A 24,278-nucleotide genomic window follows, 5' to 3' on the forward strand; every position below is an offset into this window, starting at 1 on the left:
AGGTTGCTGCTAGAGACAAAATCTCTGCTAGCATAGGCTTTCACCATCCTCTACCGTTTTGTAAACATTCTCGGGGTTTAGTTAAAGTTAAAACAAATTCTTTTTAGAGAGCATAGTTCACCTGCACGTAACAGCTAGGAATGGCGAATATGACGCTTTTTTTTTTTTTTAGAGAGAAATATGCTATGAAGAGATCATCTTTACTTCAGAGAATGTGACCATATCAGGTGTGCTGCTGCTTCACCACAGGCCTCTCTTTAAAAATATCTTACGGAGTGCTTATTTTCTCCTTTTTGGTCCTGTGCGCTCTCTGGTCCTAGTACATATTCCTTTCCGTGGAATGGCAATGTTGCTGTCTAGCATCTAGAGGGTGCGGCGTTTATTTAGGATCAAAAGAAAAACGAATGTACGATGCTCGAACATCCCGATATTTCCGGACGCTGGTGAAATTACTAGATTCACTGTCCAAAAACGAATTGGCATAACGTAGCCGGATTGCTTTAGTACAATTTATTGCGATACTCGGGGGAGCCTTTGTGCTGTGCGCCCGAAAAGCATTTCTTGCCGAGTTCTTTTTGACAAAGGCGAGCCTGCAAAATATTATGTTTCGGATTCTTTGCTTTCGCTGTCGTTTCAAGTGCAAGAATACGAGTGCTTTGCTAAGTGGAGGGGAATATTGTTTAGTGGGTTTGTATCTTTTCGAGAGAAACATCAATTGGAAACCGATAAGGGGTTCTTTTGTGATTATTTGTCTTTTGTGAAGACAAATAATACACAATAGTTACTCTTTCTTAGTCGTTGCCAGGCGTCTCGAGAAAGCAGTGTACATGAAAAAGTGTATCCTAGACATAGCAGTCATGGCAGTCGTTGTACCTGCAAATCTAGCTAACCCCAAAACTTGTTTTGATTTGCAGCTTTATTTATTCATTGCTATTGAACAAGATTGAAAGTTTTCGAGCGCGACGTAATGAAGCAATGACGATCTCAACCACTCAACATCAAAATCAAGTCTCTTGGTGGTCATAAGAACGACGCCAAACAAGGGTTCTCCTTTCCTGTCACGCTCCAAAATTTGAAGCTGATTATGAAAAGGGAGCCAGACTCGACGTCAAGCGTTCGTCATCAGGGACGTGGACGCTCGCCGGGGAATATAAAATATCGCACAGTTTTCGCAGCGCCAAACAGCAGCGGCGATTCTTGGATGATGAGACTCCCGAAGACCAAAGCGGCGTCGTGTTGAACTCAGGGCCTACTTCTTCTCTGAGGCGCCGCCCTGAGGGCCTCGGCTGCCGGGCACCCTCAGACGGGGCCTGAGTCTTCGGCGTTTAGGCTTAGCAGTCGTCGTCGTCGTCGTTGTCGTCGTCGTTGTGGTTTCCTCATCTTCGTACTCATACTCATCGTATTCTTCCGGCGCTTCCGTAGTAGTCGTGGTTGTAGTCGACGTCTTCTTCTTGGATGGAGAGGGCTTCTTGCGTGGGGGCGGCGGGGGCCTGAAGTATAGATGAGCGTGTTAGAAAACGAAACGACTGCCAGCAACGATAGACAAACAAATAAGAACATCGAGAAAAACGACAGGATTACGTTTGATCACATTTAGTCCCCCCCCCCCCCCCCCCCAATCGCTTTCAAACTATAGACAGAAACTTATCGATAGCCTCCGAAAGAAAGTATTCAACAGTTGTATTTTGTCAGTGCTCAAATTTGGGGCGGAAATCAGAACGCGGAGATATCAAAACGGCAATGTTAGGGGTAACTTTGAGTCACGAAGACGGCCGTATGGATTACAAACCGCGTTATCTGTAGCTTAGGTAAAACAAAAGCATAATATGGACTCGGCCCAGACAATGATAGGGCCCTCGGGCACCAGGTATAGAACGCAACAACATATGGTGCAACAAGGGCCATCGGTACAACAGGTGGCCGTATAAATGAACGTTCAGGCAGTCGCTGATGAAAGAGAATTTAGCAAAGTGGTAAATATATCTGAAAAGATAATTTAGCCGCACTTCGTTGCTTTCTTCTGCGATCCTTATTGTTTATTAACACGTTCACATATCAGGTTGCAAAACTAGACAATAAAATGCGGAGCGTGGTAAAGTTCCTAGTTTTGATCAACTATTCACTGAGTCTGTGACTCCTCCTTTCAATTCGGAATCACTTTTCAAAGAGGGAAGAATGTATTCATGACTTTTTTTTTTCTGTTAGTAGCAGCATTTACTAAAGCTGTTCGAAAGTGGACAATACAACGAAGGAGTGTGCTCGTCTTTTATGCGCGTTAGTTTCCATTATGAACGATACAAACCTGAATAAAATGCTAAAATGTTTTGTATTTTTTTGTGAAAAAATGAGTATTTTGGTAGACTGTCTGACAAATTAGCCCAATAATCAATACTCGTCCTACGTTTGGGTGTGTTCCTTTTTTTCAGGCAGTGTTTATTCGTCAATTATCTATGAACCGACTAGCCGATAAATAGCGCTCCTCCTGTGTTGATGAGTATTCCTCTTTATACATGTTCTTTCGCACTGCTGTTCCCGTCAAAAAGCCTGGTATTACTGCGATGTCTATAGATATTTTTGAGCACTTTTCTGCAGCGGCTATCGGAAGCGGCAAGGAGATGCGTTTCTTGCTTACCTGGGAGGCACAGTAGATGGCGGCACCGTAGTAGTCTCCTTGTAGAGCGCCTCGTTACGGTCGTAGTGTTTCTCCGACTTTTCGCACTCAACCGTATTGATGAAGCGGCAGGTGAAGGTGGTCTGGTCGTACAGCGTGTAGTTTGGACACAGGAAGTCGTAACGTAGCCCACCGAAGCAGTAGTGGAAGAGCTGCACAAAAAAAAAGAAGGCCAACTTAGGCTGAGTACATGCTGAGTGGCATCCTATGTATGTACATGCTTACTAACAACTTGTCCTCTTGCTACACTTCTAAATACATGTGAGCATTACGCATGGCCATGTAGTCATTTTACGATCGCGTGCCTTCGGGTCCGTAGTGACTAAACTATGTACGAATTCACAACATTCCACACAAATTTTATATGCATGAATTTCAGCTTTCCATACTTCTTTGTGTATTCATCGCTATGAAGAGTAGAAAAATTTTCCTTAATGAAAGTTACTGTCATTTGAAAGAGTGCGCTGTTGCGTACTGTGGCTTAGTTTTATTGCGAAGGCAATACTACTCTAGGTTTCGAGCCTTCAGAGTAGCGCGGCGGCAGCCACGTCTTACCCACGTGACGCTATGACCTCACACCCCACATGACACTAGGGTGACAGCTGGGCTACCAACTCAAGCGGTCGGCGTAGTACGGCGGTAGCCACATCTTACCCATGTGACACACGGGCTGGCAGGAGCTGCCAACTTGGGTCTCTCGTTTCACATGGGACGGTTATGTCAGAATCAGCCTGCTAGGAGCCTGGCATTCACGTTACCCCTATAGGCCACTAAGGCACGTTCATACGGCTTGGTTAAAGCGGTGCTTTATATGTGGGCTGAGAAAGAAGAAAACAAAGAAGAACGCTCGGTAATGCTTTCGCTCAATACTTGGTTCAGCAGCGTTGAACCTTTGCAATTTTTCCCCCGGGTCTGGTGTCTAGTCCTAGAAACAGTGTAGATTATGCAAATATGAGAAATTAACCAAACCGTTCCATAAAATTGCAAACTGTTTTATTACTGAAACGTACGAGACTGGCAAAGCATTTCCCATTATGGACTGGCCATTGATCAAATTAACAGATGTTGGTAACATTCTTACGGTTTATTTCTGTGCAAGCGGGCTGTTCGTCTTATATTCGCTTTCCTAGGTGACCCAGCGACGTTTTCAACTTGTGCTTAAACCATTATCGTATAAGTGCAACAAAACATCGTACGTAGCTTATTGTTTGCAGTATTTTCTCAGACCCGTCCCCCCCTCCCCCCCCCCCCCTCCCCCCAAAAAAAGCAGGAAACCTTAAAATTATGTAATGAGCGAAGCTGAATGTTCTCCCAAATGTTCACATTTTGCTCGAAACGGGTTATTATCTAAGCCAGCAATAATTAGTATAACTGCCGGAGCGGTCGCACACTTAACACCGGCTAAATAAAGCAGAGAAACGATCGCTATATGTATTATAAGCCGTTGAAAAACTAGTGCTACCAAAAAAAAAAATTTGGAGGACGCTTCAGCTCCACCTTTAGGAGTTATTGCGACCGCGATATCGGGCCCCGTTCGCAGTCCTTAGCCTTAAACTCCAATAATTTGACGATGATGGATGGATGTATACGGCTTTGAATTGGGCGACAGCTCGCGCCACCTGTTGTGGCAGCGCCATACGATCGAAGGAATTATCCAGGGAGCGCCGCATCGCACGTAAGCAAAGCGGAAATGTTCTTTGCTGCTCGCTTAACTATTACTTAAACACACCCAGAGATATCATAGCACAAAATCCTTAAAATTAAGCACAATGCACTCGCGGTGAAACGCATGCAAAAAAAAAAAAAGGAGAATACGGCGATAGGGAATCAGTCGGCAGAGTGATCTAATGTATTTACTAAAAATGTGATGACTCCAGTAAGTTTCTAATGCTAACTGAAATAAAGATTATTCTGTTATCGTGGTGATTCAGGGTGGTAATTCATTCCATTTTTTTATTGATAAGAATAATGATGAATGTTCGTACTTTTTGTAGCTGGCAGTCATGAGGCAATACATAAATTAGGTCCACCGTTATTCTTAGACAAGCAATTCGGTTCTGTGGCGGAGAGGTTGCGTGCTCACCTCGCACTGCGGAGGAACCATGTGCGACTGCGCTGGTTCCCTCAAAACTTGTTACTTATATTCTTATTTTCCCGTTATAACCCCAACGCCAACGCTGGCTTTTCTGCGATACGAGGTCCTTAACACTATCGCCCAAAAAACAAAGGAAAAAAAAAACAGGTTAAGTTCTTGAAGGCGTTGCTAAAGTTCGTGATACCTACACAGGCAACGCTTTCTCCTCGCAGCTGGTTTAGAAATAGCATTTCACCATAGGCGCGGATGCTCGGCGGGGCGCACAACCTGAAAGCTTCTTCGTGGAAAGAGCCTCTTAATGCACTAAGAAACGCCCTCGCGAGGCCGAACCACTTTGGCAAGCGCAGTAAAGCAATTCGTCTTTCGCCACGCGTTTGTCTCGATTTTGTTCCCGCTCTGATTCCACGCGCATGCACAGTTCGCATGACCCGGACCCTCTCGAGCGAAAGCTTTTCTACAGCCGACCAGGATAAATAAACCTACCTCTAACAATCGCACGTGTGGCCAGAACCATAGTCATGCTACAAACCCAGACAGCGCACCGGATACCCTTCTTGGCGGCGCTTCGCAATTAGATTAGTATTTTCTCAATCCTGTTAGTGTTGCGTAACGAGGGGACGTGAACATCGAACAAGAAACGCTGCAAGACGGACTGGCAGCGTCGACTGTAGTTTGAGCTGTTGAAGAGGACGATAGTTGTCGAGTCGAGAGACGAAGCTTTGTAATTCTACGAAGCACTTTTCCTTTGCTCAAGCCCCCAGCCGCGGTTCCATGTTCTTTCCCTCTTTCGGCTTCCTTCTGGGAAAAATAAGTTCTACCGCTCTTTCAACTGCTCTTCGAAATTGTCCGGCCAGTCGAGAATAGGCCAGTCACTCTCCTGATTGCAGAACGGAAACAAGGCGCTCGCTGTCGATTCGTCTGTCAGCAGCTTCTTCCCACATCCTTTCTTGTTCCCCACTGATGTCGCTTCCTCCGTTCCTCGTGCGCAATCCGCATGCGCGTAGAGAGCGGAATGCATTCGTTTTGTGTCTTTAACTGTGTGCACGATACAGGCAGCATTCCATATGCGTCTGTCTCTTCTGCGCCTTTCTTTCTTCGTGTAGTGAAGTTCGTATAATATGAAGAGGGGTGAAGGGGAAGGGGGGAGAGAAATAAAGCTTGCAGCATAAGTTTGTTCGGACACCCATTTAAATGCGACTACTGCTTCCAATGTGTATCACATGACACAGGAAGTGAGATTCGAGGGATGAAATATTCGGACACCTCAAGACCGACGGTCAAACCAGCGACTGCAAAATATTGCGCAGTATATCAATATTCTTTACGTCCAAGGGGTTCTGGAAGGTTTATAGCTGTCGCTATCAAATGCTTTCATTCCAACAATCACATTTGTCGCACCCTCTCCGCCACCCTCACTCAGATTTGTTTATAAACACCCAGCTTCTGTTTGTTATGTAGCGCAGAAAGGTAGCGAGCCGCCGGCACCGCGGCTTGCGGATAATGAGCGGGTGAAAATGTTTTTACATATAGTGCTACGCGCTGCCGCTGGCAAGCAAATCCCCTCAACACTCTCAGAGCTTTCCAATTTCTCCACGGCGCTCTGATAGCGTGCACAGAGGTGCACGTGCCTGCAAACGCGAGGGTTCCGTAATACACGCAACATATATTACGCATGTTCCGCAGCACCCCCCCCCCCCCCTCCCCTCCAACCCACGCACACCTCCGCTATTTGTATTTGAAGCAGTCTGCGCGGAGTCCTACCTGCATCCCTGCCTGCTCCCTGCAGCGACGTATCACTTTGCCTCGCTCACCTGCTGCCTAAACCTTGGCTGCTCCCCACCTGATAGCTGTGGGCTCAAAGGCGATTTCTGATAATCTGACATAGACCTTTGGCCTAAATATCTATCGGTGTAAAAATATGGACGCAGAAGGGTGGAAAGAATCCCACCGAGGCCAGTGGACATTTTAGTTAAAAACGCTCTCGTTTGCTGTTCGCGAGTCGCGCAGAGCAGAGAAGAGAGATTGTCACGCGACTGCACAAGCCCATCGTCCTCGTCCTGCGAAACTACCGAGCTTTCGAAGACCTACCGGCCACATCATCGAGACTGACAGCAAGCCCTGTCACGAGGCGCAGAAGACACACACTCAATGACATCAGTTTCCGCGTATTTTCTGATTAGCGATGTAGGCTGCGTGAGCCCAGTATTGTGCAGCGAATTAGGACTTGGCGGCGCTGTCAGCGAGTCGGCGCTAGGGTGCCTCGATGCGCTCGCTCCAAGTTTGGGCTAGCTCAGGAGTGAATGAGAAACAAGATAAAAAAAAAGAACATTTCTCATGAGGGCCGTTCTTTCGACGACATTATTGACACCTTTACTTGCGATATGTAGCTTGGGGATATCCGTAGGCCATTTGAGATGCTCTTATGGTTTATGCAATTAAACTCTAGCACTCCTAATTAATTCCAGAATGCATCGTTTTGGCTCTTCATGATGGTTTGATTTCTGGGGTTTAACGTCCCAAAGCGAAGCTCATCATGATCACATGCTTTGTAACCCACGCAGTCTTTACGTGTCACCGTATTGTTTTCATTGGCAAAGTGGCGTAAATACGGCAGCAGCATACTATGTCCAAAATGCCTTGAAAAAAGATGATTTTCGTATTAAAACGCCATATGGCTGCAACTGCCATCCTGAAGTCACTCAGATGTGCGTTTTCAGCTGTTCGTGAGAGTAACGAACAGCGGCGCATTGCTCATGCATGTCAGCATTGCAATCGAGCGGATCGGTGAGGGTACACCGAGGCTAGCTCCCTTGCAAGCAGGGGGTTGAAGCGATGGCGTAGAACGGAGTTCAACGGTCTCACGGTTTGCACGGACGAGGGCAGACTTCTTGAGTAGCAGCCCTCAGTACAAATGTAAGCTTCTCTTCGATTTCCGCCTTTGGGAGCCAACGAAGAGAGCGGTAGGCTCGGCTCGAAAATCTGGAATAGGGCTAAGTTTGAAGTTGGACCTCCCGTTTTGTTCAATGGATTCTGTGTTTGAGTTCCACAGTGGCCAACTGTGGCCTTTAACTCGATTTGAGCTCGCGAGAACCCAACTGTGTTGATGCTTACTTCGTTAAAGTATACGTTTCCTAAAAGCCAAGCTATATCCGAAGCTCGAGTGTTCGGTGTGCTGAGCGTTATACTAATGATTATGCTAACCATTACATATGCCAAATACATTTATTTTGAGCTGTTGAGCGAGCATGCGGGATAAGTAAAGCATTTCGACATAAGGATAAATTTTGTCATCAGCGTTGGTTACCCGTCCCTTGCTCGTTTCTTTTTCTGTTTATTAGGCCTTAAGAAAAAAATAGAAAAATAGAGAAGAAATCAATTAATTTCTAAATATGAAGAGGATCTTCTCCCTTCGACATTGCGATCTACAGCTGCATACTAAGCATGTTCGGCAGCGCGCCAAAATAAATACTCGCACTCGCAGATCATTTGTATAATGGAATACTTTTTTTTTCTTTTAATATAAGCCACGAGAAGCTGTTCGCGAGTAATAGAATAGTTATGAAGTAATGAACATCTCAGATCCAAACAATGCCACCGTGCTATAATAGCCTGTACTCATAGTGGGACGAGTGAAATATTGACACACGTAAAAGTACTTGATGCAGGGCTTGTTGGTTCATTCTACAAAATTTCAGTGGCGCAAAAGGCACAGGCACGGGAAACAACAGACAGAAACGGAGAGTAAGAGCGCCATAAATGGCGCTCTTACTGTCCGTTTCTTTCTGTCGTTTCCTGTGTGCGTGCTTATTGCGCCGTTCAAATTTTGTATTGACACACGTTTACGAAAAACCGATTCAGACCTCTGAACATCGGAATAGGTTCCGTGAAGGTCTCCACGATGCCGGAGACACCATGCGGCGGTTGCTCTACTACAGCTTCCCTTTCTTGTAGGGGAGCCACTTTTGTAAATTCCGGATAACTGACAATAAATTACCCGGTTGCTGCCTTTTATCAAGCACCCGGCGTTCCCATCAAAGGCATTACTTTAGAAACTGGAGCGACGCACTGGCGGTCTTTCAGCCCCGCGTAGCCCAAGTAATTACGGTTCTTTAAACGAGTGTTTTATCCCTCGTATATTTATCTTATGTGACATTTTGTACACGGGTTCCTTTAAAAGTGGCGAAAAATGCGAGCGGCAATTTGACTGAAATAACGCACAAGCTCATGCGCGTTCCACTGTGATACTGCACAATATTGCGCGCTAAGTCACTTTAAACCATCTGTTATGCTTCTCAAACTCCTTCCGAGAGCACGTGACGTCAAAATGACGTGTTTTATGCTTTTCGCTAAACGAATTCTGTAAAAATCAAAGCTATATCCCTAAAACCAAGGAGTAAAGCTGTATGCCGCATAGTTCCTCGTGTTGTGACATTTAGTCTACGTCATACAAAGTATGCTTTGATGTAGCCATAAACCACAAACGTGCACTCTAGGACGACAACACTGTGCATGCCGTTAGGCTCCGAATCTGAAACATCCGAGGTCCAGTCCTTTAACTTTTCATTTTCGCGATATCCGGCGCAAGCTGCTAGCGCGCTCCTACTCTCGACACCAGGCGACATCTGTCGGGCGCGAGCGGCCAGGGACTGCGGGACCGCGGGTCGCGCGGCCGCCTCGCGTTGAATACGTGTTCGTAAGCGATCGTTCTTCAATTGTGTCGTTAACGCGCTCTACCACTTATGCATGTAGGTGTGTGCTGTGCCTTGCTACTCACATTTGTCCCTGTTCCAGAGAGCACTAAAGCATTTTGAAGCGCACAGTTCTCTCGTGGACGCGATATATAGACTACCATGCAGGTTGCGAAATACAAATTTTATGCGCACCGGTGGCGTTTTTTGTTTTCTGGGGCTGCCTCCACATGTAATCAATGCACATGTTTTGCTTTCTTACATTTTTTATTCTGCACACGAGAATGTAGAATTTTGGATCGAACTCCATGGTGTCAGATGTAATCGGATCGGCGAGCTTCGCGCTGAAGGTTGCTTAGGCAAAATGTGTGTTTTCGGCCACCAGTTGTTGGTCTTTGGCTTTCGTTTGCCATTCCTTAACGGGTTTTTAAGTCCCACTATAACAGACGCTTGGGCGAGTTGGTAATCCATGAGTGCAGAGAGGGCAAAGAAAAAAAAAAGGGGGGGGGGGGGGGGCTTTTTTTTGCGCTGTCTGCACTGCGACTAAAAGCAATCGGAAATTGTTATTTCCTTATTTTATATAGAAGTAGGCGTGCAAAACGGTTGAGTGTAGTAGCTCTTTGTTGTTTCTGCCCAAGACTCAACAAACGTACTTTCATTACTGGCTATCACCTGGCCCGAACGGCTAAACAGATCTTAAACACATACCAAAAGCATCGACGCTGCGTTATATTTGTTCAAAACTTAAAAGAAATACAGAAACGGTGTTGTGCCCTTCAGCGGTGGCTCTGTGGATAAGGCTCTTGACTGCTGAGTCGGAAGAGATGAGTTCGATCACGGAAGCTATGGCCGCTCTTCAGTGAAGACGAAGCTGAAGGCACTTGAGTAGTGTGCAATGTGCGCGCACGCTAAAGAACCCCAGGTATTCGTTCCTAAGTCTCCGGGCGCTAGAAACAACATTAAAAGTAGAGAAGCCTGGGTAACCCTGCTGCGAAGCGACGTCCCCGCTGACCAGCAAAAAACCGTCCGCCTGGCGGCTGAGGCCGCGCATAACCAATGTATATTCGCCAGTCCTTAGTCACGGAGGTTCCAGCCCCCGTTCCTCAGGCCTGCGTGCCATGAGCGGGGAGTAGGTAGCCTCCTAAATCGGTGGAAATTAAAGTTTTAATCAATCAATCAATCAATCAATCACCCAGGTATTCGTTAAATTTTCAGAGCACTTCACTACGGCGTACCTCATAGCCGATGCCACTTTTGGACGCTAAACTCCATATACCACATGAAAACTGAGTTGCCTTGCTCTAGCTAGCATTTCTTTGCTGCTGTTTCTTCCTTTGGCATGTACGACAATGTACGTGCAGGATTTAAAAAAAAAGTATCATGCTTTACATGCAGGCGCTAAGGTTTGATAGGGGTTCGATTTTCCAGCGATAGAAAGAAACAGTTCTAATGCGGCGGTATTTATAAATAAAGCGCAACATAATTAACTTGCCTGCCGTTAGCTTGTGGATTCTGATGAGCACACCGCGATAATTGGTTGGTGTTACTGGCGCATACTAGGCAAGCGACAGCACAGCCTAATTGGTGAAGATCGAAATGGCTGGCAGTAAGGAAGAAGAACTCATTAGAAGCGGAATTATATGCGAGTCGTACGCTAGTGAAATACTTGCACAAACGTTTTCTCTTCAGTCAGGCACCGAAGCCCACTGAGCACCAACATGCTTAACGTGAGCGTAAAACTAAGTCCCATTAATAAAGAGCCGATTGCAACTTTACTACATTGCAAATAAATTTGCTCCAATACAACCGTGCGGTGAAAATAGTTTTGCCAATGATCTCTAGCACCCGAACGCCAGCTAAACGTATACCGCGGCCCCGTAGTCTCCAAGGAAGCGCCCGCTCGGAGGCGGGCCAATCGGCAGAAAATGGTGACGCCCCGGAGCGGCAAAAAAATCTTGTCCATAAGACAAGACGGAATTGCTTCGTGAGGAATATTACCAACCGCTATGCATAGCATTCACTGATTACGAAAACACATTTGAATCAGTTGAAACCTTCGCAGTCATGCAGGCATTGCGAAATCAGGGTGTAAATGAGCCGCATATGAATGTGTACCGGAAGATATCTATGGTGGTTGCTCAGCGCACATATAGCTCTCCATAAAGGAAGTAATAAAATCTTCATAAAGAAAGCGGCTAGACAAGATGACACAATCTCCCCAGTACTATTCACAGCTTGCTTAGAGGAAGTATTCAGAGACTTGGAATGGGAGCAGTTAGGGATAAGGGTAGATATAGAATACCTCAGTAATCTGCTATCCGCTGATGGCATTGCCTTGCTAAGTAACTAAGGGGATGAGTTGCAAAGACTGATTGATGACCAAGAGAGAGAAAACAGAAAGCTAGGTCTAACATTATATGCCGAAGATTAATGTAATGTTCAACAGCCTAGGGAAGGAACAGCAATTCACAATAGAAGGCTGAGCACTGGGAGCGGTAGGAGAATATGTATACTTGGCACAGTAACCGCGGATCCGGACCATGAAAAGAAATAACCAGGATAATAAGATGGAGCGCATTTGGTAAGTACTCGCGGATTATGACTAACAATTTACCGGTATCGCTCAAAAGGAAAGTATATAACATTTTCATCTTCCCAGTACTCTCATGGGGCTGAAACGTGGAGGCTAGTGAAGAGGGTTCTACTTTAGTTGTGGGCAGCGTAGAAGGCTATGGAACGAAAAATGATAGGTGAGTTCCTTGGACTGCCAGAAGATCAAATCAGTTGATATTGTCGACCATAAACCCTGACTGCTCATTGGAGGGTCAAATTCTAAAGTTAAAGCTCAGCTACTTTGGTCATCTGATGAGAAGAGAGGATCGAGTCGCTGGAGAAAGATTTGATGTTGGGAAAGGTTGAGGGTCGCCAGAGAAGGGGTATGCAGCGAACGCGATGGTTAGATGGCGTCCTCGAGGCACTGCAGATGAAGTTATGTGATGTTAGGAAGATAGTGAGAGAACGGAAAGCCTGGCGTGTCATGGTCCATAGGGTCACGAAGAGTCGGACACGACTGAACGACTGAACTGAACTGAACGTTAAGAGATAGGAGGTGAGGAGAGTGAGTCAAGGAAATAACTTGCGAGTTATTGACATGCTAGTTGAAATCAAGGAGAAGAACTGGGCCTGGGCAGATTTGTAGTTCGCAGAGAGGATAATCGCTCGTAGCCAAGGGTAGCAAACTGTATCCTAGGGGAAAGAAAGCGTAGCAGGGGGCGGCAGAAACCTATTGGTGAGAGGATGGGGTTAGGAATTTTCCAGGGGTGAATGGATGCAGCAAGCACAGCACACGGTTAATTGGAGTAATATGGAAGAGGCTTTCACCCTCCAGTGGGAATAGTCCGGCTGATGTTGATGACGAGACTAAAACCACGGCCCCTTTCTCCGGAACCGTTCACGAGATTCAGCACTACTCACCTGGCATTTGTGTGGTATGCTGGCATAGAATCCATCATGCCACTTGTTGCAATCGAAATTAATGTCCTCCGGCAGGTTCTCGTAGAAGGGGTAGTCAGTCAGGTCAGCGTTCTTCAGCTCCCGCGGGAAGTTCGGGTCGGCACGGAAGTCGATGATGCGACCGTCGGCGCGTTGCCGATAGTTGGGCGACAACGTCTTGGGCGGGTCCGTTGGCGCCGGCGTGGTCGTTGTCGTCGTAGTCGTCGAAGACGTCTGCTTGGGCGGTCCTACGAGGCAAGATTATAAATGCAGGTGTAACGGAATGCAGACAAACGAACGCAATTTTACTGACTAACCGTTGAATGTATTGGCGAGGCTTGCATGCGCTGCTTTTAAAATGACTGATTCTGAGTTTAAAAAACTAATTTTTTTTTTTTTTCTGTTGAAGTCTACGATACAATTTTATAAATTACAGCTCCTCAATGCTTATTCAGCCCCACTATTAATCTGCACGTCTATTTCACTCGTTCCAACGACACGAGAATGTATACATACAGGTGGGATGCTCCATAACGAGCCTACTATATCTCCATTATTATTCATTAATAAAACAATTCAGCAAAGCCTAATGACAAACGTCTATAGGCTTATCTGAGCCTTCAATCCGAATCCTGCGGTAATATTTTTTTAGGTGACGCGTCATTCTGCAGACACTGTATGAGCGCCAAGAAATATTAAGCCATGAACTCCTGACGAGCGCCGTGTTTGTTTGTTTGTAATCTATGAAGGAGTGGTGCTCATAATTCTCGCCAGCTTCCCATTGTACTGCGACAATTCAAGACACTTTCAGAACTTACTACAAAGCCGGAATGGCAGCTCATCAGTCAGGTACAGAATGGCGCCTTGTCTCAGAAGCCGCAATCATGGAAAACTAGGAAAACCTTTTGTGCCCTTTAAATGGCATTATAGCAGCGCTTCGTTCAGTAAAGCAATTATTCAGCGACAAATATTCTTTTTTCTGCTCCCAGCAAGCCCATCTACGACATTACGGAGGCAAAAAAAATTAATCAGGGCTCAGACGAAGACGCATTTTTTAATATGCGCAATTAATTTAAAAACCGCATTTTTTAGTAATCAATATAATGTTGATTAACAGTGCATGTCTCACTCAGGAAGATTAGATGGTAGCCCCAACTACTTCATCTCCGACGCTCCTTCATTTTTAGCCCACTGATAAAAGACAGCCCAAATCTGTATACCTTCCAGGAGACTCTTGATTATATATAGAACTATGGAGATGTGACAGACTCCTTGCCTTGGCGCTTTTTCTTTCCATTTTCTCCCTTTGTCCCCACCCCTCGTGTTGGATAGCCTACTAGGCATCACCTAGTTAAACTCCCTGCCTTTCCATTCGATCATTTCTCTCTCTCTCTCTCTCTGTCCTAGCAAAGCAGGCGGGAGAGAAACCCCACAGGCTCACCGAAGCTGTATCCGTAGTGGGCCAGTTCCTCTTCGTAAGAGGGCGGTGGCGGGATAGGACTCGGCGCCTGCCTGGGCGGTGCTCGGCCCTTGTAGCGGGCCACCACTCGTCCTCGGCCCCTTTGCAACAGACGAGGTGGAGGTGTGTGGCTTTCTTCGGGCACCTCGTAGTAGTAGTAGTCGTCGGGGGCCGCAGTCGTCGACGTGGTGGACCTCACGCGGGCACGCACCAGGCGGAAGCCCGGCCGCGGTTGTCTCGCCGCCTGACGCCGCGCCTGCACGACAGCAAGGTGTTCTTGGTTGTCTCGTTGACACTACAGTGATCGTGCAACAAAAAAGATTATCGCCTGAACTACGCTAGGGCTTAGTCAAAGTAATCGGCGAGAGATGTATTTGATCACCCCGCCGGGGTGGCGCAGTGGTTACGGCGCTCGACTACTGTTCCCAAGGATGCGGGATCTAATCCCGGCCTCGGGGGCCGCTTTTAAATGGAGGCGAAAAGCAAGGAGGCAGTGTGGTGTGCGATGTCAGTGCACGTTAAAGAACCCCGGGATCGAATCTCGGCTTCGGCGGCCGCTTCTCGATGGAGGCGACAAGCAAGGCGTCTGTGTGCTGTGCGATGTCAGTGCACGTTAAAGAACCCCAGGCGGTCGAAATTTCGGGAGCCCTCCAATACGGCGTCTCTCATAGTCTGAGTCGCTTTGGGACGTTAAACCCAACAAACCAAAGCAATTGTATTTGGTCACAAACATACTTCGGATGCGGCTTGCTTGAACCCACGCTTCCTATGCTCTAAAAGCTAGAGTGACTCTCACCATTTCCTCCACTCCTCCAGTGGCTATACAGCGTCCTATGTCCTCCTCCACTTTGTGAAAGTGACGGCTCCAAAGCTTATGTTTGCCAGTTCAGTGTCTCAACATGTTACTGTGGCGCGCTGTCGAAAATGCTCACACCTCTATTTAATGCCCTCAGTGGATAACGTATCAATACGAAACTTTTCACCATTAGACGACTACGTTCTCTACCTTGTGCGCCCACTGTTTCTTTAATTGCTTTACTACCCATCGCAAGCTCCACTTTTTTAATACTTTGAGCACTTGATAACAGTATATATATTATGGCAGGCGAAAATTTGAAGCTAGCCTTAGACGAAGTTCTCATGCAGGTTTTTAAGCCACCTCCAGTGCTCACAGGTACGCCATGTACCGTGCCTGTGGCTTCATAGTGCACATTGTATACCAATATATTTAGCTTAGACTGTTTATTAGAAGGTTTACAAAAGTACGTCTGGCAACCGTGAGCGGCACGCTGATCCCGCCCTGGCCGCCATATTTTGTTCGCTCCATCCGTCAGCGCTCGCCGTTCTGTTCGCGCTTTTCACGTTTTAACTTAATGTGCTGTGCTTAGACCTCTCTTCGGTCCCTGGCGGTTTCTGTTAACGACGCCTAGAAGTGTATTTTGACAGCCGAGACGTGGCGGGGCCTACCAGCAGCGCTGCCGAGCGCAGTTACAAATTGCTCTACGAGTCGTGCATGGGCCCCTCGGCATTCCGCAGCGTCATCCCTATCCAGGTACAGTATCCAGAGTTCTGTAATGTGGATTTTGTTTTGTCTGTGCGCCTTTGTTGTTTACTTAAACGCCTATGAGAGATCATCGCGAGTTTGTTTGCTTGGTTTGGGCAATAACCGTCGCTCATCCCACTGGAAGATACTTGGTGAAATGAGCGAGGATGCATTTTATTTTATGATAAAAGGATCGTGCGTAATTTGACGTAAGTTGTTCTGGCGCTTAGTACTTTCCTTCCCATGCCGTCGACGCAGTAGTTGGCATTAGTCTCGGAAATAATCGAGGGCTGCGTAAAAAAAAAAAAAAGTGCCATGCTAATTTGTGCTTCCAGTGATTAAATATTGATTGGGGTGCGATAGGCGATGACGAGTTAATAAAATCTTTGTAGATTATTGATCAATTGATAAAATAAAAAACGAAAAAAAAGGAAAAATCGGAAAGTAAGGGTTTAAAGGTGTCAGAATGAAAAACCAGTGCTTGGTGATGCTAAGGAAGAAAATTTAGAATGTGTAATTGATTAATTGAAATAATTGACGAATGTGTTCAAAAGTGTCAAATTGCTCAGACTGGAAAGCCGATTGTTGCTCACGCATGCTTATTGGTGTATAAAACTATGAAACGTCAAATAAAATAAAGATAAATAAAGAAATGATAGAAATATAACATAACCTACATACCATAGAAATATAACATACATAACATACAAATATAACATACTACACTTGTGTGTAGTATGTTACTTTTGATGAATTCATATTTCACTGCATTGTATTCTTTTCGCCCCTCCTGCTAGAGCCCAGCTAGGGCCTGCAGTATTTGGTAAATAAAATAAATAAATAAATAAATAAATAAATAAAAGAGCTGAAATATAACACGTGAAGAAAGAAAACATCGTGTGTGTGTGTGTGTGTGTGTGTGTGTGTGTGTGTGTGTGTGTGTGTGTGTGTGTGTGTGTGTGTGTGTGTGTGTGTGTGTGTGTGTGTGTGTGTGTGTGTGTGTGTGTGTGTGTGTGTGTGTGTGTGTGTGTGTGTGTGTGTGTGTGTGTGTGTGTGTGTGTGTGTGTGTGTGTGTGTGTGTGTGTGTGTGTGTGTGTGAGAGAGAGACACTATCGCGTTATACCTTTAACGGCGGTGCTGAAGTAACCCCCTAATTTTTCTATAACGATATGATATAATATAAATCTGATTTTATGAACACAGCCAGTTACACAAAGCACAAACACTTCGCAGTAATGTGAGTTGACTTTTTCAAATTTATTTTCGTTTCAGCCGAGTTCCACCTCCTCCGAGTTCCTCGAAGCTTCCAATGTCAGCGCTTTCATATATTACGGCTTCAAATGTTTACTTTCTGATAGAGGGAATAAACAAGAAATCGACATATTTAAAAAATTCCAGTGAATTTCAGGTAGCTGTGAATTAGCGGACCATCAGGTGACTCGAAAAAACACACAAAAGTGAAGCGCACGCTTCGTTATTTTATCGGCCGCGCTGGCAGGTATAAAACCTGAGCTGCGCGCTCTGGACGTGGACCGGTCGAAACGGACTGTACGTGAGCATGTTGCAACACACTATTGGGATGTCATCTTTTTCTGCTTTTCTAGGCGCCGCGGGTTTGGCAGCCGCTTGCTTTTACAGCGTGAAACACGCACCTCGGGCGCACTAAACAACCGTATTGCTCTCTGCACCAGCACTACCATTTCGTACGACTGTGAAAAGCAGTTTCGGTAACAATGCCCGTCTCTTAAATCAAATACACAATGGCAAATGGAACCTACGCACAAAATGTTTCAAAGAACGTATTTGCACAATAGCGTTCGTTGTACATGCATTGCTCCTTCTCCCGTGTCCTCCATCGCAGCATAAGCTTATCCTTCAAGTTCACAAGGCTCCATAGCGCGCAAAACAACCTTGCTCTTTTAGGTGATAGCACATTCTGTGAGCTAGCTCCCAGTCAGAGGGACGTGCAGTAATGCTTTACATGATGCAAGTAACCCTTGTAAAGCCGATTAGAACTGCAAACGAACGGTCGCATACACGCGTATAGTACCTTGATTCCGTGAGCGTCTATGACGGTGCGCTGGCTGCAGAGGGGCACGCAACAACATGCTGGCATCATTCCGAATAGAGCTTGGAGCTAACAGCGACTGCTGTGATGTTAAAAAATGAAACAATCGCTTGTAAGCATTCCAGTGCACCTTTCGGTGCTTGCACGGGTTCTACGAAGGCGCACGTTGACAGCGTACTCGAGGCGCGGGCGGACTGAGCAAAACATGGCCGCCGCACACAGTTTCTGTTTCTTTCACTACATGGCGCTAACTTTTGTAAAGCCTCTATCGACTGTGTAAGGTGGTAAATGGTAAATGGACAATCTGGGCTATTCGTAAGGGCATTAAAGAGAAGAGCAGAAATAAAAGTACAAAAAGAAAAAAGACAGCCACACTTGTGTGCAGGGGCCACAAATGTTTACTGTACGCGCGGTCTCAGAAAGAAATTTGCGCTAGCTGATGCGAGCGTATCAGCGGCAGATAGATGTACACCTGTTCATACCTAGGGCATTTCAAAGCAGCTCGGTCGCCTGATTGCACCGAATATTTTATGCCGCAAACACTTACTTTAATCTGTTCCATCTAGAAACTCTTTACTTAGCCGACTTGCGCCCACAAAAGAACTAGGCGATTCTTTGCTCGGCGACCGCCAAACACGATTGTTGCTATTGCCGCCGCCGAATAGCTTAGTTCTTTGGCGGGCGCAAGTCAGCCCAATAAAAAGTTTTTTTTTTTTTCAATATACTCACAGTCTCTTCATTTGTGTCATCGACCTTGTCACCACCACGTGACAATACTACCTGAACTCATATACGAGGTTTCCTGCTCAAATACTCTGGACTAAAAAGAAGGTAGAATAGACTTAGCAAAAATGAAGTGATAGACGTGATAGACGACGAAACAAACAAACAAAAAAGCCTTGACGAACTACCTGGCATTTATATGCACATATATTAAAACATTTATGTAGATTTTTATGGAAGCTCCCGTAGGAAGGAAGAATCGTGGACACCAGACCAGCGCTGGTGACGCCATCAATTGTACTTTTCGATTATATGAACGTATATTAACAATAATATGTGGAGTTCAATATGGTCTCTCATTAGAAGAAATTTTCAAACCAGCTCGGCGCTAGACAGTACATGGGTGCAAGTTGTCGTATTTTATTGTTTTTCTTTGCAATAAAACAGTACACAGCTGGGTCTTATTTCATGACTGACAGAAAAACGGGCTTACTGCTAAGCCCTAGTACAGAGCTGTTACTGCACCTCTGAAAAAAGGCAGTATTGAAATGAGAGTGAACTAATCTCTATCTTATGCAGGCAAAGTTTTAGGGGTGCTATAGTTATTCCACCAGACCGTTTAAGAACAAACCCCGCTGACTGGCTACTATTGGCACAGACAATACGCTCGCTGGCCAGATTAAGTAATGATTTAAGAGTCCCCATAACGTTATTAGGAACCGCTAAAACTAGATCCCGTGGAGCCACACACAACATTTACCATGCTATCAGCCTACCCTGAAGACAACACTTTTTGTTTGTTTGTTTTTTTTGCATTTCGCTTAATTATAAACCATAGGTCGCCTTCCCAGGGAATCAACCCTGGCTCAACCATTCACCCATTTCGCTAGAGGGCCAAGAAGGGGATCACCTCAAACTTGCCTTTTCCTCTGTCCAGCCCAGATACACAAGGTAGAAGGGGGGAGGGGGGGGGGACGTTTTGAATTTTCAGAGTTTCGAGTTGCCTCCCCGGAGCACCCACTTTTACGGTGGAATAACACCATCCTCGATCGTCTTCAAAGTTAAATAACTTCCACGTCTGAGTAAATCAACACGCACCAGCGCCTCCTTCGCAACCTCTTCGTTTACTTAAGCAAAACTCCTAGTGTCAATACCGGGGTGTACTTAACCTTCCGGCTCCGTTCTCTCCCACTTCCATTCTCTCGCGAAATTTGCCTGCGTGCGCCCGAACGGCAACGACAGGCGACCCCGTAGGACCGGTCCGAGCGGCACCTGGAGACGATCCCATCTGGAGCCTTTGATCTTTCGCGTCGCTCGGTACAAACACTGATCGGCCGAGGGCGCTCCTGTTTGCCCGGGGCAATAGTTTGAGCCCCCTCTTTTCGCTTTCCTAAGATCTTCCGCCCATATTTCTCTGAACTCTGCCTCCGCGATCCGGGTTAAACCCTTTCGGCTTCAAAGAACAAGGCACGCTGTTGTTGCTGGTATTTAGTAACGTGGACTTTGAGCTCATTCTCCGGCTTCGAATTTCATCTTGTTTCTATGAGCGAATATTATTTGGCAGTGACTTTCTTTACGCGTTATCGTATAATTCGAAGCGTTTCGCTCGCAGCCAACCGAGATAACGGCCGTGCTCTCTAAAAACATTAACGACTGGATAGCAGGAAATGCCAAAACGGGAATATCATGGGGCGGTTTCAACTTGACTGGGAAAATATTGACCCAAAAGAACGCCGCGCTCGCCCTCGCTATAAGCGAGAGCTTCCGGACTTCTCCTTTGAAGAGAAGAACTTTGCAGCCTGAGTTGATTCCCGACGCTTCCCTCAACCCTGTAGAAGATTGGGCACGGGGAAAAACGGAGAACAGGCTTTAAATAAGAGTATGTCGAACTGAGTCACGTAAAACCATACGCCAGAAAATTAATGTTTAGGGGCAAGACAGGCGTCCTCGTAAGTGCTGGCTTATAGAGCATGGTTCCATCCTGTTCCATTGATCGCAAATCCTATATTGCATTGCTATGAGCCAGTACAGAGAAGGTGCACTTTGAAAGAATGTCAAATCTGAATTTGCCTAATGCTCCCCAGCAGACAACCGTAGAGAGATGAGAAGCGTCCAAGGGTAAAATGTAAGGAAGAAGTCAGATGCGAATGCAACCGCGAAAAGCACAGAAGGATGAAACTTATTACTCCAATATTTATTATTATTAGACCCTAGTTGCGTTATTGATTCCACAGAACATGGTTTCGTAGAATGCAGAAGCAAAGGCCAAAAGGGCATTCTGAACGCATGGCCTGCGTATTTATGGTGTGCTTTTGCAGCTGCCAACCCATTTATTTTGTGTGCGATCGATTTGCATACAACCTAGCCTTAGTTAGTGCCACGCCCAGCCGGAACGACGGGCGTAAAACGTCCTGTTCTATCACGGGACGAACCGCGTTGGCGCCCGCCGAAGCGGCATACTTCGACTTGGCAACAGTCCTCTTCTATCCATTCCTGTCAAATTTGTCCTCTTCGTTTTCTTCCCACAGCTCCAATTCGAGAACACTCCAAACAGACATACCACCACACATGTTGCGTTTACGCAGAAAAGTGGACGCTATGGTCATAAGGTGCGCGACACCAGTAAAAAAATATCTGGAGACGAATAAAACAGTCTGAGGAATCGCATTTCTGAAACATCCCTGATGTTAACGCACAACGACAAAAGATTAAGGTTTGGTCGATGGCTTGAAGGAATACACGTCTTAGTGAGGTTCCTACCCATTTGTTCGGAAGTTTGCATGTAGCGACATTGATTCTTCTAATGAACTGCATTATTTGCGAAACACGATTTGCGGAATATCCTTTTATTAAATATTTTGAAGGAGGACCTACAGCTTTCGTCGAAAATGTTCTGACAACTGAGATCAATTCTATAGTTCAAAACATGATTTTATATCTATTTCCAACCTGCATCTCCAGCACCACTCCATGATGAGGGGAGCCTTGTCTTCAACACTTCGCAGCTTAGCAGTGAAGCCTGAAGTAAGCACTCCAAATTGTTTCTATTCACGTGGCAAAAGCCAAACGCTGAGAAATTTATACTTGCAAAAACCACGGCAGTGCAGATGATTTTTTTTTTCAATAGGCATGCAAACAAGCATCTGGGTCGCCCCAGCAGCCTCTAATTGGATAACACGTCTAGAAGCTGAATTGCCAGGGGTGGAATCAGGTTCCAGAGAAGCTAACGGTCGGTGCTGTGATATGAAAAACCGCTGTTCAAATGAACAATGGCGACGCACAACCACTACACGGTGTTATGATTAGCTTGTCTTTGCTCGCAGGCTTAGGCATAATAAACTAGTTAAGTGAATTGTAAGCTTCATCTTTGACAAGCACGACACCACTTCAGCTTCCTTTCTTTTCCAGCTTTTTTTCCTTCCCTCGTTTCCGTTTCTGACATTGGCTGCGCGGCTGTCGACAGTTATATCTCATAATATAAATTCTCACAAGGCCACTAGTTCGAGAAGTATTATAGAGAAAATTTTTTTCACACTCTATGACCGACCGATTCATTGAAGTTCAACCGGAAATTAAGTTTTTACCACAGAATGTCTTAGTCGTGCACCAATCAGCCATAGTGCGGTCTCGTCAGTTTCCGGACATGTCCCACATTACAACGCGCCATCTCTGTTGTTGTTGTTTTTTTTTGTTCTAATTGAATATGCAACACCGATTTAAAATTTTCACCACCTTGTGGAGCTGACGCTACTAATAAGCCATTGTGTAGCGGTTATCAAGTGTGAAGCTTTAGTTTTCAGGTACATTTTGCAGCAGTGAATGTTTTTACCTGTTTTGATTAAAGTTTTCAAGAAAACATTAATCTGCTTTCGATTTTACCTACCACTGCATGAATACTCTTCGGGCACTTTGAAGCCCACACCAGAAAAATTGTCAGATGAAGTGTCATACAACAATCACCTCAAGAATATTGCTGGCTTGCTTTGATTACGATCAGAACGCTGGGAAGACGTTTTTCTTACGTACGTTATACGCGTTTTGATACCATGTGTGCACGCACAAGGGAGTGCACAGATATATCCCTAACAGTTGAGAGCAAGCATTCTTTCCTGTATCGGAGTGTGCATTTTTCAGACCATTTCAGTTGTTTCAGTGAAGTAAAGAATGTCGCACTCACCAACTTGTGTTGTGCGCCAGAGGCATTCTGTGGAATTCCTGGAAGGAAGGAGCAAGACGGTGTCATTAACAAATAATACACGACATGTTTCATCAACGCAGGGCAGCATTTGGATAGATTTTATCTGCATGCACACGTAACCTCTAATGAAAAAAAAAAATAATAAAAACGCTTTGCAATCACCACTTGAAAATTCAGATATTTAAAAAAAACCCCGCTTGCTAACTGTTGTCCGTAGATTTTAAGGGCTTTAATAAGCAAGCCTAGAAATTCGGTCTTCCTCGAATTGCATCACGTGACCACCAGGATGGATGTCTCCTAGGTTCCCTTATGCAATCATCGTCAAAGGTAAGCCGCGCGGTTCAGAAATCAGGATCGGTTCAGGATCAGAAATACGCGCGAAAATCTGCACCGTCCTGCAAGCAGCCCGGCTTCGGTCCCACGAGTTTAGGAACGCTTGTGCGCACTATAGCAAAACGAAGACAGCACTCATACGCACAAAGCAAACGTTCCTTCTACTTTGAATTCTTGCGAAGTGACAATCTTCGCATTCCAGCGAAGTAATACGCCGCCTCAGAAAGGATTCTTATGGTCACGCCTGCAGGCAGGGGACACAAATACTGGGGTTAATTTTTAACTAGCAGGAAAAAGGACAACGACCATGATTTGAGCCCATGCGGAAAAGAGGCCTCCGCGTGTGGACCTTGTGTGCACCATGTGGTGACATCACGTTTTGGCTATGTTTATTTGTCCTTTGATATATGATCATAATTTTTGAATGATTTACGACGTAATTGCTAGTGATAATACACTATTACCTAATCTGCGCTACATCTGGATACCAGGCTACGTTAGGTGCGTGCACTAGATATTTTATAAATTGGACTCTGTTTCGTCGCGGTTCTCTTAACAAAGCTGCAGTAAAGGCTCACGTTATCAGTCAAGGCTGTCTTTTATGCTTCTAAATGGGTCGACGCAGTTAGTTTTGTCTGGATTGTCTTAGACCTATAAGCAAGGCCGTATTTCACTCAGGGGCATTTTACTCGAGACGAAAAAAGGAAAAACAGTATCATTGAGTCAGGGATCGTTTTTTCTTCTCCTCTATTGGTTCCATGATTCGAAACTTTTCTTCGACATCACGTCTACTAGGCAGACTTTGATGTCGCTGCTGTTTCCCTACTAAATGTTCCGAGAGCAGCGTGGAATCGAAACTGTAGAAATGCGAAAACCGGAGGGTTGCCGCTTCACACGGTGCAATACGTTTGCTCTCATTATTAATATCAACTAAATGCATCATCATTATCATTATTATCAATAATTTTAGTGTCATTGTCATCGCTCCTATTATCCTCACTGTAGACA

General features: G+C 45.5%; 1 protein-coding gene across 1 annotated transcript in view; it reads right to left on the minus strand.

The window, feature by feature from the left end:
- Nucleotides 1–766: 766 nt before the first annotated feature.
- The window catches only part of LOC146186873 (uncharacterized), an 89,594-nt gene continuing 66,082 nt past the window's right edge, over nt 767–24,278 (minus strand). The window contains exons 2-6 of the mRNA XM_084607479.1: nt 22,917–22,954; nt 14,388–14,661; nt 12,929–13,194; nt 2,633–2,823; nt 767–1,490 (exon numbers count right to left, since the gene is read on the minus strand). Coding sequence (XP_084463605.1) covers nt 1,250–1,490; nt 2,633–2,823; nt 12,929–13,194; nt 14,388–14,661; nt 22,917–22,954 — 1,010 coding nt within the window. The 3' untranslated portion in view covers nt 767–1,249. The remainder of the gene's footprint in view (nt 1,491–2,632; nt 2,824–12,928; nt 13,195–14,387; nt 14,662–22,916; nt 22,955–24,278) is intronic.

Source organism: Amblyomma maculatum, chromosome 6 (assembly GCF_055883805.1).
Source record: "Amblyomma maculatum isolate TAMU_Amacu chromosome 6, ASM5588380v1, whole genome shotgun sequence".
In the NCBI taxonomy this organism is placed as follows: Eukaryota; Metazoa; Arthropoda; class Arachnida; order Ixodida; family Ixodidae; genus Amblyomma; species Amblyomma maculatum.